This window comes from Perca fluviatilis, chromosome 8 (genome assembly GCF_010015445.1).
Source record: "Perca fluviatilis chromosome 8, GENO_Pfluv_1.0, whole genome shotgun sequence".
Lineage (NCBI taxonomy): Eukaryota > Metazoa > Chordata > Actinopteri > Perciformes > Percidae > Perca > Perca fluviatilis.
This window is the reverse complement of record NC_053119.1, coordinates 40,401,337-40,418,740: the sequence shown is the minus strand read 5'-3', so window position 1 is coordinate 40,418,740 and position 17,404 is coordinate 40,401,337. Positions and strand designations below refer to the sequence as shown.

Below are 17,404 nucleotides of genomic sequence, written 5' to 3'. Positions count from 1 at the left end.
TGTGCTCAAAAAACTCAATGTAAACAGCTTTTTTATGAATAAGTGTAAAGTTCAAATACCCCCTGACAATTTGTCAGGGGCGCAAATATTGCATTACCAACACATTTTTTGCGCGGTATTTCCTAAGATGACAGATATAAATGAGCCTAGCCACAGTCCATCTGATTCCCTCAAAGTGCCACTAAACAAATGGAGAAGAAATTATTTTCTGTTGCTGAACTTGGAATTTTTGCTGAGACGCATTTGGAACTGCAAGTCTGTGTGTGTGACCAATAAAGGTACTGCATATGTTACATCTTTTCCCATATGTTAAATTTCCTCTGCTACCATCTGTAATGATAAATAATGTGCATCGATCGGCTTTTCCTATACGTTTCCATTCCCTCCTCTTATATTCGTCACCTCTGAACAGGAACCGCCTTAATACATGTATTGCATGAGACCAAACATTTGAGTTTTGCTACACTCCTGTTGTACCTACAAACAGCATCCATGGCTGAGCATTTTCATGCAGCTTAAAAGAACTTCCACTGCCACAGGGAAGCATCCAAAACAAAAATGGCATGTTGCATTGGAGCTGCGAATGATACTGTACTGTTCCTAACGGCAACAAGCAGAAACAGGCTTACCTCCATTACTGGTGGTCTTCGGATGTGTCACTGGCACAGTCTGAGTGGTGGGCTCAAAACACAACAAACACAATGAGATAAGATTCAGTATTTACTATATGAATTCCTTACCATTGAAGTTGCCTCATCAGAAACACTGCTTTGCATTGCTTCACTGTCTGTTAGCTTGTGTTAGCAGTTTCGAGCTAAAGCATTAAGGGCTTCAATTATTATTAAAATGCCATTTACATTGAGTTTATGAGTACATATTGTTTAATTAAAAATCACACAAACATTTGGAAATGTGCTCACACACAGAGGCATGAAAAAGATAGGCTGTGTAAGTCCGTGCCTGTAGATACACAGCGTGGTGTGTTCAATGCAGATGCATTCTTTCATTTAATAGGTCATTGAAAAATATCTCATTATTGCAGGCGTTGCTTCATTTGCTATTTCATTTTTAATACATGCATTATAAAGTGTAGCTTTGTATTAGTTGTCTATTCTTGACATATGGTTTGCCTGCAACTGTAGCTCGGCATTGTAGCTAACATTATTAAAAAGAAAATACTTGCTTTACTATAATTGTTTCTAACTATTTTGAATTTGAATTGTTATTGCTATGACGTTGCTTACAATACATTGTCTTTACTGTGATTGAAGGAATGATGCTGTCTCTCCTGCTTAACAAAATGTGCAGTGGAGGAACATGTGAGTTTCCATGTATACTTTGAATAAATATTGTATTTCTATAACATCTTTACTCATGAAAGTTTGATTCCCTGATTCAGTTATTAATGTGGGCACCCACCACAAATAGACACCTGAAACCATTGTATTGTAACCTTTAAAGGTCCCTATTGTAAAAAGAGATCTTTTTTTTATTATTATTATAAAGCAGGTTTAGGTGCAATATAAGTACTGTAAAAGTATCAAACGATCAATCCACAGAGAAATGCACAGAGTATGTATTCAGAATCTGTGCCTTTAAACAAGCCGCCAGGACTTCTGCACGGTTGTGATGTCACAACTATAATTCATATACATAGAAAGTGCCGTTAAAGTGCCATTACAGTCATTCCCCGGCTGCAATGACGGTGCAAAGAGTCCTAGAGTGTAGATGCGGAAGACCTGGAAAGTCTGACCAATCAGAGCATACTGGGCTTTTTCAGGAAGGGGCCTTAAAGAGACAGGCGCGGAAATGCAGTGTTTCAGACAGAGGGTAAATACAGGTATATATTAAGGGAGACAGTATGAGAAAATGTGTTTCTGAACATTAAAGCAGGTGAACATGTCCTAGAAGAAACTCAAAATACAAGTATGAACCCAAAAATGAGCATAATAAGTGACCTTTAAAGAATGCATTTCAAGTTTTGCCAGTGGTAATCAAATTAGAATGACTGTTGTATTGGCAGTTTAAAACTGTATTCACTTGTGATGAGTTATACTGTCTTATATTAGGCCTATACTGCCTAAGACCTTGTCTTTTTCTGCTTCCTGTAGAATTTCACCTTCAGCTTTCCAGCCAAAATTATATGAAGCAAAGTCATGAAATCCAGCCTTCAACTCTTTATTCTTGAGCAGACAGATGCAAAAAAAGATTTGCTAGACATAAGGTTTCAAGTATACAGACAATTCAGCGTGTTTAAAAACGCTTTCATCTGAAATTCAGTTATCTTTTCCTAGATCTGGATTTGCAACTGTGAACGCTGTTTATTGCAATAAAGATCCCAAAAGATTGATGCTCCCTGTGAACTCGTTTTCTATTTCATCAAGAGGAAAGTTTTCACAACAATTCGGCACTGTCGGCATGATCCCAACAGAGATGGACCCTGGGGGAGTGAAGAAAGTATGGTGTCATATCAGGCTCAATAATAATGAATGCACACTGAAGGATTCACTAATGTATGTCAGGATTAAAGTGCTCATATTATGCTCATTTTCATGTTCATAATTCTATTTAGAAGTTATATCAGAATAGGTTTACAAAACACCACATTTTTGTTGAACTGCACATTGCTGCAGCTCCTCTTTTCACCCTGTGTGTTGAGCTCTCTGTTTTAGCTACAGAGTGAGACATCTCACTTCTGTTCCATCTTTTTTCAGAATTGCACATGCTCAGCACCTAGGTAAGGACTACTAGCCAGTCAGAAGCAGAGTATGAGGGCGTGCCCTGACAGTACCTAGGTAAGGACTACTAGCCAGTCAGAAGCAGAGTATGAGGGTGTGCCATGCTAGCAGTTAGGCGAGCATTATAACATGTTACAAAGTGACGCATATAATAATGTATAATAAATTAATAAAAAAAATGTTTTTGATGCACACAAACTATAGTTATTGTTGTATATAAATGTAAAAACAAATCCACATATGAAAAAATAACATTCGCAAATGTATATCTGATGCACACACAATTTGAAATTTGAATTTCTTCAAAAACACATATGCACGTTTCTATAGGCTACCAACTGTTGAACCTGCATTTACAAACTGCTGTCATGTGTGAACTTCACATTTGTGTGCATATTTTTTGAGACTCCCCTGCTGTGTCTTGACTACCAAATGGATTTTTGGGGCACATTCATCTGTATGTATCAGTCAGGCTGAGGAGGAGCGACTAGGTTGGGCCAGGCTTAAGTCATTTGGATAGATGCGCGTTCACAGCTATCCTTAACAGACCGCAAGGTCGATAACAGATTTACTGATGCTGAAATGGAGAAATTGCATTGTTCAAACTTTATACAGAGCGAGTGAGCAGCAGCTTCTTATGGAAGTATGATAACGTGACCCATTATTTGTAAAAAAGAAACACGGGCGCTGTGATAAAACAGCGAGAGAAAGCGAGGCAGACGATCACGGACCGATAGAATGTGTAAGTAGCCTAAAAACCTACATTAACTGACCACTGCTCTGAATTGAAACCGTCATAATCATTCCATTCAAGGGTTAGGCTACTAGTCATTTGCACAAATTAACAGTTGTACCCTTTGCCTTAAAAGTAAGCAGAAGATATTACTCAGGAAATTTACCATGAAGATCCATTTTCTACAACGCTAGAATAGGATGCATAAATATCTCTTTCACTCTGTTCCTCCCTCTCTCTCATGGGCTAAAATATAAATTTCCTAAGTCATATTAACTTACACTGCTAGCTTTTAATGCAAAGTTTACAGTTTCCGCAAATGACAAGTGACTCATTGGTTTACGTTAAGAGCAGTGGTTCATAAATGTATATTTTTAGATCATCATTCAGTCGGTCCATTATCTGACACGCTTTTTCTTTTTTAATAGAGGACGAGTTTCCTTCTTTACATATTATATGCTTTGCTCCCTTGTATATATGGACATAGAAAATAAAGACACTGAAAAATTTGACTCTCAAAATCTAGAAACTATAAAGATAAGTGATAAACTCAATGCACACTGTAAACATGACTGCAACAGAGTATATTCATCAGTTAGGCAAAATATAAGGTGAGAAACCACTGGGGTGTCCTCTCCCTGTTACATGAATGTACAGTAGTCTACACTATACAGTTACTGGTCCAGTGAACTAAGATTATAATTAAGGATTGTACAATTAGGATAGGTTTATATCATTGTACAATCCTCTCAAACTATAGTAACAGTTTAATGGTCAGAATACAAATGGTGTGCTAAGAATGCCAATTTATTGAATACTTTAAAGTTTAAGAATACAACAAAAAAAAAATGTATCAACTAAAATAATTAAGGTGCATTGGTCCACTATAGAAACACATGCACAGCACTTTATATATTGCCCTTAGTAACAGACTTCATTTAAAAAACACATTTGCAACTTTATCAGCCTTTATTATCTCAACTGCCGTAATATATTCATCAAACTTCTAAAAACAATATGAACAGCAGTCTTCATACAGCAATATAACAGTAACAATGACACATGAATAATTATAAAAAAAAGAATGGTCACAAATTCAAATAACAGTATTTAACTGAACAGCAACATGTACATGTGTTATTTTAATACGGGCTGATAACAATAAGGTGAAACCACTTTTGAGTGAACAGAAAAGGCTCCAGGATTAATACATCCTGGCTGTTAGCCTGGTCAGGAGCAGGCTAGCTGTTAGCCTGGCTGTTAGCCTGGTCAGGAGCAGGCTAGCTGCACAGAATAAATCTCCATGGTAACTTAGGTGCCTCTGCTTTTGTGAAACCGAGTCAAGTCCTCCAGGATAACTGAAATCCCAGCTTAATCCCTTATCTTGGTTTTGTAAATAGCCCTCTGTTCTTCATATATAACTAACTGAATTAGCTTGATTACATTGTTGTTGATTTCTTTTTTCTTTTTCTTTTTTTAAAAGTTCTTCTAGGCTGCATTACATTGTTTTTTTAATTCTCAGTCCACACTAAAACACCAAACGATTTCCTGAACTGGACAGATCCTGACTCTTAAGTCTTATTTTCAATTTAGTTACTAGATTTTGGTCTAAACAATGCTTCATTCATCAAATACATGGCCTGTTTGTGTGTGATATATATTTTACTGAAGGGTAAGGTTACATTTGGTAGGGCTGTCCTCAACTAACCTCATGATTTGTGTCGACGAGTTGGTGGCGCAGAGTTATAATGGGGGAGGGGGTGGGGATAATACCAATTATTTTCGTCAATGTTGACATCACGATTATTTAATATGATTAATCACATTACAGTAAAATAATAAGCTGTAATTTACATTTATTTACCACTTAATCCAATTTGTGGCAGATAGTAAGACATTCAAGGTGGGCCATTTCTCAGTCGTGGTTTTATTAACTGCTGCTGCTCTTAGTAACACACTTATGGTTTTTCACACGCGACTGTCTAGTGAATGTTCTCCCACAGGCACGGCAACTGAAGGGCGTGTCCTGTGTGTGGAGTGTCATGTGTTGTGTCAGGTGTACTTTCTGTGTAAATTTTTTATCACAAACTGAGCAGCTGAAAGGTTTCTCTCCTGTATGGATCCTCATGTGTATTAACAATGACCGACTCAGAGTAAATCTCGTGTTACACAGTGAGCAGCTGTAAGGCTTCTCTCCCGTATGAACTCTCATGTGTCTAGACAGAATTCCGCTCCGGTTGAACCGTTTGGGACAGAGAGAGCAGCCGTACGGCTTCTCTCCTGTGTGGATTCTCATGTGTGCGCGCAAACCTGTGCTCTGTGTGAATCCTTTACCGCAAATGGAGCAGCCGAAGGGTTTCTCTCCGTTGTGAATTCGGATATGTCTCACAGCATCTCCTTTATTGCTAAACTCTTTCTTACAGTCTGAACATCTGAAGCTTTTCACCCCTGAACGAGCGGTCTTGTCTGCGACTACACGTGCAAGCTGTTTGGATCTTTGAACACAAGCTGAGCAAACAAAGGGTTTCTGTCCAGGACGACTTTTTCTGTGCTTGGATTTAAATGTTTTACCACACTGACAGCAGCTAAAAGACTTCTTGCCAGTGTTATGTCCTTTACCAACTTCAGGAACGCCCTTGTTTCTTCGCATTTTTAAATCTGACCGAGGTTTCCCTGATTCCATCCAGTCATCATCACTGTTTGCAGCCTCAGGCTCAGAAAAGTCTGCTACACCTTTCTGGGTCTCCTTTAATTTTACAGTGTCACCTTGATCGGAATGGTCTGGAGTCTCATCATTAGCTGGTTGTAAAGAACTATCTGGATCGCCTCCGCACTCCTCTGCATCGCTCTCTATTTCCATTGGTTGAGTTGAGCGGGTGGCTTGAGGCTTTGCCTTTTTGTTCACTCCAGTTGGCCTTTGATGAAACTGTGAGGAATCTTCATCATCTTCCCTCTTCTTGGGGGCCGGTCCTTGAAGCTGCTTGCCCTCCTGACTACTCCAGAGCCGCCCCTGTTCCTCTCCAGTGTGCGGGGGATCTGGGTCCTGCTGAGAATCTGCAGATAATACTGAAATAACAAACACATTTTGGAGAAAAAAATAAAGTAATTATATGATCAACTCAGCTCAAACACATCAAGTACAGCATGAATGCAGCAAAGTTTACAGGGTTCGTACACCTTTTCCCAGGTCAAATTCAAGCACCTTCAAGGTCCATTTTAAAGCTTTTTCCAGCACCTCACACCACCGTAAATTACAAACCAATCCATAGTCAAAATTGTTATTTAGTGTTTTAATCACATTAAGAGCTAATGTTATAAACAGCCAAAGTTGTGTTTTTGTATTATGTTTGTTCTCAATACAATCAGTAAGATGCTGAAAATGATAGTTGTCAGTTAACCATGTTGCTGTATAAATCCTGAATTATCACCTTTAAAATGTTTAATCTCTTCATGGTTCATAACATAGGCTAACATACAGTAAGACAGCTATGCTGCCGCACTAAGGCAAAAGGTCGTAAGGTCGATCTTAGGCGAAAATGAGTTATCAGTCATTTTTAGGACAATAAACATAAGTTTTATCATGTAGACAAATATCAAGTTTCAATTTGGTTGTTTTTTGGGGGGGAACTAAGCGGATGTTTTTGCCGTAACTTCAAAAAGCCGAGAAGAAACTGGTAGAAGCCCGTAATGTCAGATACTGCTTTATGCCTTCGTTTCATGCTGAAACGAACACTTGAATTACGGTGCGCTGCCCTGATGTTATGGCACGCTGCCTTGTTCTGACCGCCCATCAAAGTGAACTGTACTGCTGCGCTGGAGTTACGGTGTTATGATGTATTATGCAATTAAATCACCTCAGACACACACTTAACTTCAATAAAGTGTATGCAGTAGATTATTGACATCTAGGTTTGACAAATGACATACTCTCGAGGGAAAATTAATCCGGAGATGGCTTTCAAACGTCAATGCCAAGATCAAGGTAATTAGAATGACACAGGTGCATGAAACAAGATTTTCTTGGTCTCCTTATTAAAATCCAGTAATAGCTAGCGGTAGCTTTTAGTGAGCGATGCAAACTAGTAGCCTAGGCTAACCTACTTGACAAACTAGACACAAACACTTTGCAAGCCATAATCCACAATTTACCCAGTAACAAGCGGTGCATTAGAACATGGCTTGTAGGATATCTTAGTTCACAGCCCGTAACACAAGGCTACATGTACAACTGAAATAAAATTAGCTTCTCATAGGCTAGCTCTGGGAATGAGACGGGAGGTCTCCAGGCTGCAGCCATACACTCTCTCCAATGACGGTCCACTGACTGAAAACTACGCAAGTTGGTTGGAGCCGCAACGACACACCTTCCACACACACCCATACACCAGCAGCAGGAATGTAGTCCTTTAGAGCCTACCGTTTGTTGAACCCTGGTTAAAATCCATGCCAAACCACAGACTAGAAAGCAAATCCATTAAATCCACCACAAGTTTTTAAAACTTGCTGCCGGCTAGTCAAAACTCCCAGGTTGTTACAGGCTGTCAAATCTATCTATATAAATATATAAATCCACGGCGTTTAATTTCCGGGATTGTTTAGGTGCCGCCGAAAATTCCACTGGATGTCCCTCATTTTCGGACGGATTTCCGTCCCCTTCCTCTGTCTCTGTGTTGGCGTTCTAACCTCCGGATTTGTGAGGACTATGGTTAACTGCTCCTCAGATCTCTGCAGGGTAAATCCAGACAGCTAGCTAGACTAGCTGTCCAGAGTTTTCTGTTACACGACTAAAACTACTTTTGAACGTACACACGTTCCACCAAAACAAGTTCCTTCCCGAGGCTATTTTGCAAATGCACCGTTGCTCCGTCCGGCGCCTAGCCGATAAGGATTGCGCTGTGGAGGAAGGTCTGGCAATGCGAGACTAGCCTAAACTTAACCATCGTCGCTGCATAACGCTTACTCTTTATTGCCTAAACTTAACCGTAATGACCGGCAGCTCTCGGTGCCCTGTACCCAGCTTAAAGCCCCCTATTCTCCGGTAACTCAACTTCCAACTGCAGCGATTACGATGGAGCTCTGTAGCCGGCTTCACGGAGCTCTGTGGCGGCTAAACACAGCAACCAACTGTAGCTCTGCGTCACAGTCTCACAGCAGGGCTCCAGACTGCGACCAAATGGTTGCATTTTGCGACCACAATTTGAGAGTGCGACTGAATTTTACATCCAGGCACACATGTACGACCAGTAAATTTGCCCCCTTTTTTTTTTTTACTGGTGAGGTTGTAAGGCAAGGCAACTTTATTTCTACAGCACCTTTCAGCAACAAGGCAATTCAAAGTGCTTTACATGAAACATTAAACAGCAATTAAAAACGGTCATGATGAAAAGAAAATAGGCTTAAAAAATATACAAATACAATAAACAATATATATATATATATATATATATAAAAAATTCCTGTTTGACAGCGATGGGGCTGTCAGTTTACCTTCTATGTTGCATCTTCAAAAGTGACACTGAATTTGAAACAGCACATTGTAATTTCTGCATCTATTATCAAAGTATTTATTAGTAATACAGTGGAAATTAGTAGAAATGTGAATATTTGGTTAGCATATTGATTTACGGTGTGTGCCCCTAAATTTTCTGGTTGTGCCCCTAAAAATTTCAGTTGGGGGGCCACTGTGCTCCTAGTGAAAAAAAGTTGGTCTGGAGCCCTGCAGAGTCTTGTAGCCGGTGCCACGTAACCGACCCGCTGCTACCTAGTTTTGTAGGATATCATACGTACTGGCGTGCATGAATTTTCTTACTATATCATACGGACCCATTCATGAGAACATGTTGACAGGAGCAGGCAGCAAAGCCTGATTTTTTTTGCAGTATAATTTACTATTTGCAATAACCACAATCTTTTATTCTTTCTCTAGTTTTAGTTGCCTTAACTTGATATATATATGAGAGAGAGAGAGAGAGAGAGAGAGAGAGAGAGAGAGAGAGAGAGAGAGAGAGAGAGAGAGAGCAAACACACCAGCTATAAGAGACCATCCCCCACTGCTGAGGCTAATGTTGCGTTCTATTTACCCCGAAACTCAGAAGCCGGAACTGGGAATGACGTCATACCCAAATTGAATGCGTTCTATTTAAAAGCCGGATTTTCATTCTTTTCATTAGCTCTAGCCCGGTTAGCTATTGTTAGCAATACCAGTTGATAACAACGCATTACGCCGTTTTTTTGTGTATGCAAACAGCGTAACAACATGTCCACAGATAGAAGTTGGACATGTCTGTGTGAACGACTGATTTAGTGACACAAATAAGACAGAAGTGCTCATAACTTTATGTAACTGCAGCTTTCACAACTGTTGATACAGGGGGCAGCCATGTTGGATTTTGAACTCGGGCTACTGGGAGGTTGTCATAGTTCCGAGCTCGGAAATCTGAGGTCAGGGGGCGTGTTTCTGACTTTGACCTCATTAAAACCGAGTTCCGAGGTAAAGAATGCGGCATAACAATGGCCTTGCCAATGACCTGAATTCCTTCTACTGCAGGTTTGAGAGGGAAACACTCACACCCCTCCCCCACTCCAGATCAACTGCAGCCCCCACCACTCACCTGCCTACCCCCCCCCGATACTCAATCAACGCTCATCGTGTGAACAGGATGTCTGCCCCCCCGGCAGAATGTCCGTAAAGCACCAGGCCCTGATGGTGTAACACCCTCCTGTCTCAGGGCCTGTGCTGTCCAGCTAGCACCAATCTTCACACAAATATTCAACAGATCACTAGCGCTGTGCAAAGTCCCCTCATGCTTCAAAAGCTCTACCATCATCCCAATCCCCAAGAAACCCTCCATCACTGGACTGAATGACTATAGACCTGTGTCCTTGACTAAAGTCGCCATGAAGTCCTTTGAACGCCTGGTGCTGACCCACCTCAAAAACATCACAAGTCACCAGCTGGACCCCCTGCAGTTTGCCTACAGGGCAAACAGGTCAGTGGATGATGCAGTGAACATGGGGCTGCACTTCATCCTGCAACACCTTGACCAGCCAGGGACCTACGCCAGGATCCTGTTTGTAGACTTCAGCTCAGTGTTCAACACTGTCATACCTGAAATTCTTACCGCCAAACTCTCTCAGCTCACTGTATTTCCTGCCATCTGTCAGTGGATCTCCAGCTTCCTGACTGACAGGAGTCTACATGTGCGGCTGAGAGATGTACCACCTGGAACAATGACAAGCAGCACTGGTGCACCACAGGGATGTGTCCTTTCCCCACTGCTCTTCACCCTCTACACAAATGACTGTACCTCCAAGGACAAACAGACTCACTAATGAACGGCATGCTAAGGTGCTGATGGATATAGAGTTGTCTTTAGCTGAGCCAGACCAGAGAATATTTGGTTGAAACAAACTGTATTGTATCCCTGGTATGTTTTATGTGCACCATACTCTGTTTAAACGTTGCCCTTTTAAATGCTACATTTCTTGTAAGCGTCAGTGTGCAGTCATGCAGTTTGACACTGACATTGGCTGTGTTCTTCACCACTGTTTTGGAAGAAGGAAATATCGGGAGTTATCAAAGCAACGCACAAGACATTTTACAAATAGTTTTCTTTAACACTACTGGAATATTATATGGGATCAATGATTTGATACTGAAATGGGGCTGATACCTAATCAATAAGCTGGATCGGGTATCCGTGACAACAAGATATAGAGAAAAATTCAGTTCATTTCTATGTTTATTTATATACAGGAATTTCCTGTTTAAGTTTTGGCCAATTTGTTGTTGCATTTAAAAGGTTTACAGTGGCAATACATGCTTGCTCTTGGGGTAATTACTGGAATTGTTGAGTCTCTAAATTATAGAGTGTGGTCTAGACCTACTCTATCTGTAAAGTGTCTTGAGACAAATCTTATTACATGGCTCTAGAGTGCGACTAAAATGTGTAAGGGTGCGAGTAAGATTTTTCCTAGGTCGCACCGGTGCACCCAACGTCCTTGCAGCCGCTGCCTCTCCACGAACGAAGCAATGTCGTTTATATCGATACGGTTTAATGCTTCGTTACATGACCCATTTCTTCTGTAAAGCCATGCCTGTGTTTGGATCTCTCCTCCGCGCAGCCCCCCCATTCACTCACACACGGCTCCCCTGCAACATGGAGAGACGCAGCGCCTGTGCCCGGTCCACCCACCGCTGACATTTGTCTACAGTTTTAATTGTTATTAACACAGCTGTATATTGTTAAGCATGAGAGAGGAAAACCTGTATTTGTACCAGTGTTTCCACTGGTAACTCTCTGTTACTGTGGCAGCCACGGCGAAAATCACAGAAGAAGTTATTGAATGGAACAACGGTAACTTCAGTTCGTTGAGTAATAGTGTGTGAGACGGAGCCTGCTGGATCTGGGCGAGAGATGTGACCCAAGGCCAGAATATCATAATTCATAAAAATGCAGCGCAGTGACGATTCAGACATTTTATACACAAGACGTTTGTAACGCCGCTGACCCGCCAAATCGCATTCGACCCGTGCTTTTAATCAGTCTGTTATTATTGTTGAAAACAAGTGAAGGAGCTTTCCCAGAGATATTTTTTTTAAATATATCCTAGGTTATTTATTTGAGATAATTTACATGTGTTGCAGCTGTATATTTTCAAACTGGGAAGGAAACCCTGTCTTTGCATTTCATTTTAATTAGAACTGGGCAATATATCAATATTATATCGATATAGCGATATGAGACTAGAAAACGTTTTGAGGATTTGATGCTAGGGAGTGTGGCAAGCTGGTTTAGCCAAGGCCAAAGGGGAAAAAGGGCAAATTGCAGGTGTTTGCCATCTGAGGGGCATTTGACTATAGTATAGTCAAATGCCCCTCAGTTGGGGCCTCTTATAGTTGGGGACCAACTATAAGACTTTGAGTACAGTATAATTGTGCTTCAAATAAAAAAAAATATTTACCTACTCCTTATTCTTGTTTAAAATCATTTACATAATATATATGAATGTATACGGAGCATGATAAAAAGCGCGACCTTGAAATTGTGACGTTAACGGCGACACAAGGAAAAATTTGGGTGCACCTAAATTTTGTCCTGTTGCACCTAAATAAAAAAAAGTTAGGCGCACCAGTGCAACCAGGGCAAAAAGTTAGCCTGGAGCCCTGTTATGATTTGATACTATAAATAAAATGGAATTGTTTTGTGTGCAGAAATCTTAATGTGTAAAGTAACTAAAGCTGTCAGATGAATGTAGTGGAGTAAAAAGTACAATATTTCTCTCTGAAATGTAGCGGAGTAGAAGTTTATAAGTGGCATGGAAAGAAAAGACTCAATTACCTCAACATTTGGACTTAAAGGAACACGCCGACTTATTGGGAATTTAGCTTATTCACCGTAACCCCCAGAGTTAGACAAGTCCATACATACCCTTCTCATCTCCGTGCGTGCTGTAACGCTGTCTGACAGCCCCAGCGGCAGCAGGCCATCACATAACAGGCAGGTGAATGGTTCCAGTAATCCTACTGCTCCGAATAAGTGACAAAATAACGCCACCATGTTCCTATTTACATGTTGTGATTTGTAGAGTCACGAGCGCTACAAAAACAACGTAACATGAGACACAGCCATCTTCTAACCCTAAACAAACCGGAACTATATTCTCAGGTTGGCGTTATTTTGTCACAATTCGAGCGAGTAGGATTACGGAACCATTCACCTGCCTGTTCTGTAATGCGCTGCTCGGCCGCTAGCAGATACAGCCGTTACAGCACGCACGGAGATGAGAAGGGTATGTATGGACTTGTCTAACTCTGGGGGTTACGGTGAATAAGCTAAATTCCCAATAAGTCGGCGTGTTCCTTTAAAGCAACACTGAAGAACTTTTCCCGCTTCGGTCCCCCTACAGGTTGGAAGCGGAATTGTCCATTACATTGTCCAGTTCATTTGAACTACAGATCTATGGAGGAAATATTTATTCATAATTCAAATTGAAAGTCCAAAGAGAAAACAAAGCGAGATCAAATTTTTTTTAATAATATTCAATTAAATGAAAATTAAAAGCCAATGTTAAATTGAAATTCAAAAGCCAAATATTAAATAAAAATTAAAAGCCAAATATTAAATGAAAATTAAACACCAATGTTAAATTGAAATTCAAAAGCCAAATGGAAAATTAAAAAAATATATATATTTTTAAGGTCCGTGTACTTTTTCGTTCATTCGATTTTCATTTCATAAACAGACTTAAAAAACAAAAAACGAATGGTTATTTGATTTTCGTTTTGAAATACAACAACTGAAATTGAAATACAAGGCATTTTTTTCCTTTTCATGGTCAAAAGGGGATGGGAGAAATTAAAAATATGCTGTGATTTTCATTTTCTATTTCATATGACAAAAATAAAATCACTCGGAAATAGAAATGAAAAAAGGTTTGTTTTTTCATATTCAGAAACCGGATGTTGTCATTTCCAAGGCAACAGCGCCAGCATAGCCTACCAGTGTTGCTTTTAGCCCAGGCTAAAATTACTTTGAAAACCTGTGCTCTTGATAATGCTTGGGGGGAATTTTATTTCATAATGCCACATGTATTTATTCCCCTCTCTCCCTGCCTCCCTCTGACTCTCTGTCTCTACCCGCCGCAGACAACTTCGCCCCAATCGAACCAGCTGAGGAAACAGACTTTCAGTTCACGGCTGTAACGTTACCGTTACGCCACCGTTAACAATCCCAAACGTTCTGTTGCTGATCTGGCAGAGAGTCACCGGCGGTTCGGGATCAGATCATGGGGATCAGACCTCCGGTGCTGGGTCTATTCTAATATTAGCTGCTGTTGCAGCTAGCTAGCAGGTAGCCACCAGCCCTGTGACCTCGGTCCCCGTGGTTGGCCCCCCAGTGCTGACTGACTCTGGTCCGTCTGCAGAGCTGCGTTACCCGCTCTAGCTGAGCTGGGAATCTGCCGCGCTCGTGATTTATTCATATTTTATTTTATTTGCAGATAGTGATATGCTATGATGCACTGATGTCAGGCAGGCTTGCTGCTGCTTTTAATCTGAGTCTGTGAGATAACCAAACTTCCTTTAAATATAACGTGCATATAAATAGATGGAATAAATAAAAGTCCCTCGAAATACATAGTAAAACATACATGTATTTAGGCTATTGAACTATTATCACTAAAGCCTGTATTTCATGATCTATTTCATAGCCATATGTATATTTATGTAAAGGGGGGCAAAAAACGGAAGTTATAGGCTACAGATTCCCTCAGCAGCAGCCGGGACATTCTAAAACGCTTAACGTGAAAAAGCTTAACTTTAATGTACCTAAACAATGATCAATCAGATATCAGTCAGTTATCAGTCAGATAACGTCCATAACGACTTTGGGTTAGATTTTTTGATCACTGTTTATAAACAGTGATCAAAAAATTGCTTAACTTGAAAAAGCTTAATGGTTAACCACGTTAAGCTTTTTCCTTACAATTTCCCTTAATGAAGCAGAAACCCTTAATGTCAGCTAACGTCCATAATAATTGTACTTTGGGTTAGATTTTTGACAGTTTTCAGTGGTTATGAGGAGCAATATGAGAGAGAAATTTGGTAATCCTTGATCATTGCTCATTGATCATAGAGCGGGTAACGCCAGAGTCAGTCCTGGGGAGCGAACCGCGAGGACCGAGGTCACAGGGCTGGTGGCTACCTGCTAGCTAGCTGCAGCAGCAGCTAATATTAGAATAGACCCAGCACCGGAGGTCTGATCCCTATGATCTGATCCCGAACCCCCGGTGACTCTCTGCCAGATCAGCAAGCTTAACAGCAGCAACAGAACGTTTGCTGGGATTGTTAACGGTGGCGTAACGGTTACGTTACAGCCGTGAACCGAAAGTCTATTTGCTCCGCTGGTTCGACTCTCTTCGGGCGAAGTTGTCTGCGGTGGGTAGAGACAGGGAGGCAGGGAGAGAGGGTAATAAATACATGTGACATTATGAAATAAAATCCCCCCCAAGGATTATCAAGAGTATAGCTAGGTTTCCAAAGTAATTTTGGCCTGGGCTGAACACTGGTAGGCTAGGCTGGCGCTGTTGCCTTGGAAATGACAACATCCGGTCTCTGAATATGAAAAAACAAGCCTTTTTTCGTTTCTGTTTGAGTGATTTTATTTTTGTTATATAAAATAGAAAATGAAAATCACAGCATATTTTAAATTTCTCCCATCCCATTTCGACAATGAAAAAGAAAAAACGCATTGTATTTCAATTTCAAATGTCGTGTTTTAAAACGAAAATCAAATAACCATTCGTTTTTTGTTTTTTAATACCTGTTTATGAAATGAAAATCGAATGAACGAAAAAGTACACGGACCCTCCATACAGATCAGCTACCCGATCAGGCAAACTTGCACACAATTGGCTTGTTCGAGATGATATAGGAGGTTCGAGTTCTGAAGGAAGCTTACCCCCTTGGGCGCAGCTCATCTAGAACGAGCCTAATGTAATGGACAATTCCTCTTCCAACCTGTAGGGGGACCGACGGGGGAAAAGTTCTTCAGTGTTGCTTTAAGTCCAGTACTTGAGTAAATGTACTTAGTTAGCAACATTCCACCACTGCAATTCCGTACATGAATATCTATGTATTCATTAGTTACATTTTGTTCTACAAAAGGTAGGAAAGCAATGTTTAAGTCCAGCATGATGTTGCAAAAAGAATGATCCCAATTCATTCCACAAAGTAAAGCATTCAGCTTACTGATTAAACACGTGGTATCGGTTCGGTGCTCGGTATACCCAAAGCACTGGTCGCTGTATCGAGACTGAAAAGTGTTTCCATAAATGACACAAGAATAAACTAAGGTATGAATATCGGCTGTTTAAATACTAACCTGCTCTGTGTAACCGAAGCTCAGGTTTTAACACAGCGTCCAGGAGTTTGCGTTGCCGCTCGTTCTTCTGCTTTGAACGAAACAGTTCCTCCTCGTACTCTGCTATGGTTCTCTCAAACAGCCCGAATATCTCTTCAGCAGCCGCTACTAGACGCTCCTGCACCGCCACTCTCAACACTTCTGCTTTAGGCATGTTTAAATTGTCAAATAGACACCGTCGTGCTAACTACGTCTAGAGCTAAAGCCACGCTTCCGTGTTCTGCCAGCATGCAGCATGGCATGCAGCAGCAACACAGGGCGACTTCCGGCCCGAGTCTTTCAGAATAAAACTTTCCTTACTGCAGTGTGCAATTCAGGGCGGTCCTCAATGTATGCACAGTGATGGAAGAAGTTTTCTGATCCTTTACTTAAGTAAAAGTACCAACACCACACTGTAAAATACTCCGTTACAAGTAAAGGTCCTGCCAGAAAAATTTACTTAAAGTATTAATTTAAATTTAGACAGCTAGCTAGACTATCTGTCCAATCTGAGTTTTCTGTTGCACAACTGAAACTTTTTCAATTTTTTTTATTTTTTTATTTTACCAGGGAAAATAATCACATTGAGATTACAATCTCTTTTACAAGTGAGCCCTGGCCAAGAAGGCAGCACATAGAGGATACACTTTAACAGACAACAAATAGCAGACAGACAGGGATGGACAGTACTTAGCCTAAATGCTACCTGGTGAACGCAGAACCATTTATTTATAGTGACATGAAGTTTAAAAAAGCTTTGCAGCAACAAGGTTTAAAGATACCGATGTAAACATTAACATGATGATTATGAGAAGATTGATATTTCTTGCTAAGAACATTGACCGTACACTCAAGACAACAAATAAACTAATAAAGGGAGTGGGTGAAAACAAATATGAGTTTCAGTCATTTATTGAAACATTGTTGAGACCACCATCTACGGTATGTCACCATATTAGAGCTCCAATATAAAGTATAGTATATTTTCTTTAGTCTGAAATGTCTTAACCCTTGTGTTTTCTTCCTGTCGA

The 17,404-nt window shown here is 40.5% G+C and overlaps 1 protein-coding gene across 1 annotated transcript; it reads right to left on the bottom strand.

The window, feature by feature from the left end:
• Positions 1-4,260: 4,260 nt before the first annotated feature.
• Positions 4,261-16,633, bottom strand: LOC120564785 (gastrula zinc finger protein XlCGF57.1-like). Its single transcript, XM_039810042.1, has 2 exons — positions 16,356-16,633; positions 4,261-6,537 (listed from the first exon to the last, which is right to left on the bottom strand). Exons 1-2 carry the CDS (start codon positions 16,546-16,548, stop codon positions 5,402-5,404), a joined length of 1,329 nt encoding a protein of 442 aa, XP_039665976.1. The 5' UTR covers positions 16,549-16,633; the 3' UTR covers positions 4,261-5,401.
• Between the last annotated feature and the right edge of the window lie 771 nt (positions 16,634-17,404).

Excerpts from the sequence above, each read along its gene's own strand:
- LOC120564785 (XM_039810042.1), bottom strand. The coding sequence starts at position 16,548 with ATGCCTAAAGCAGAAGTGTTGAGAGTGGCGGTGCAGGAGCGTCTAGTA. Across the intron at positions 6,538-16,355 it reads GCTTCGGTTACACAGAGCAG|TATTATCTGCAGATTCTCAG; the intron begins GTTAGTATTTAA and ends TTGTTATTTCAG.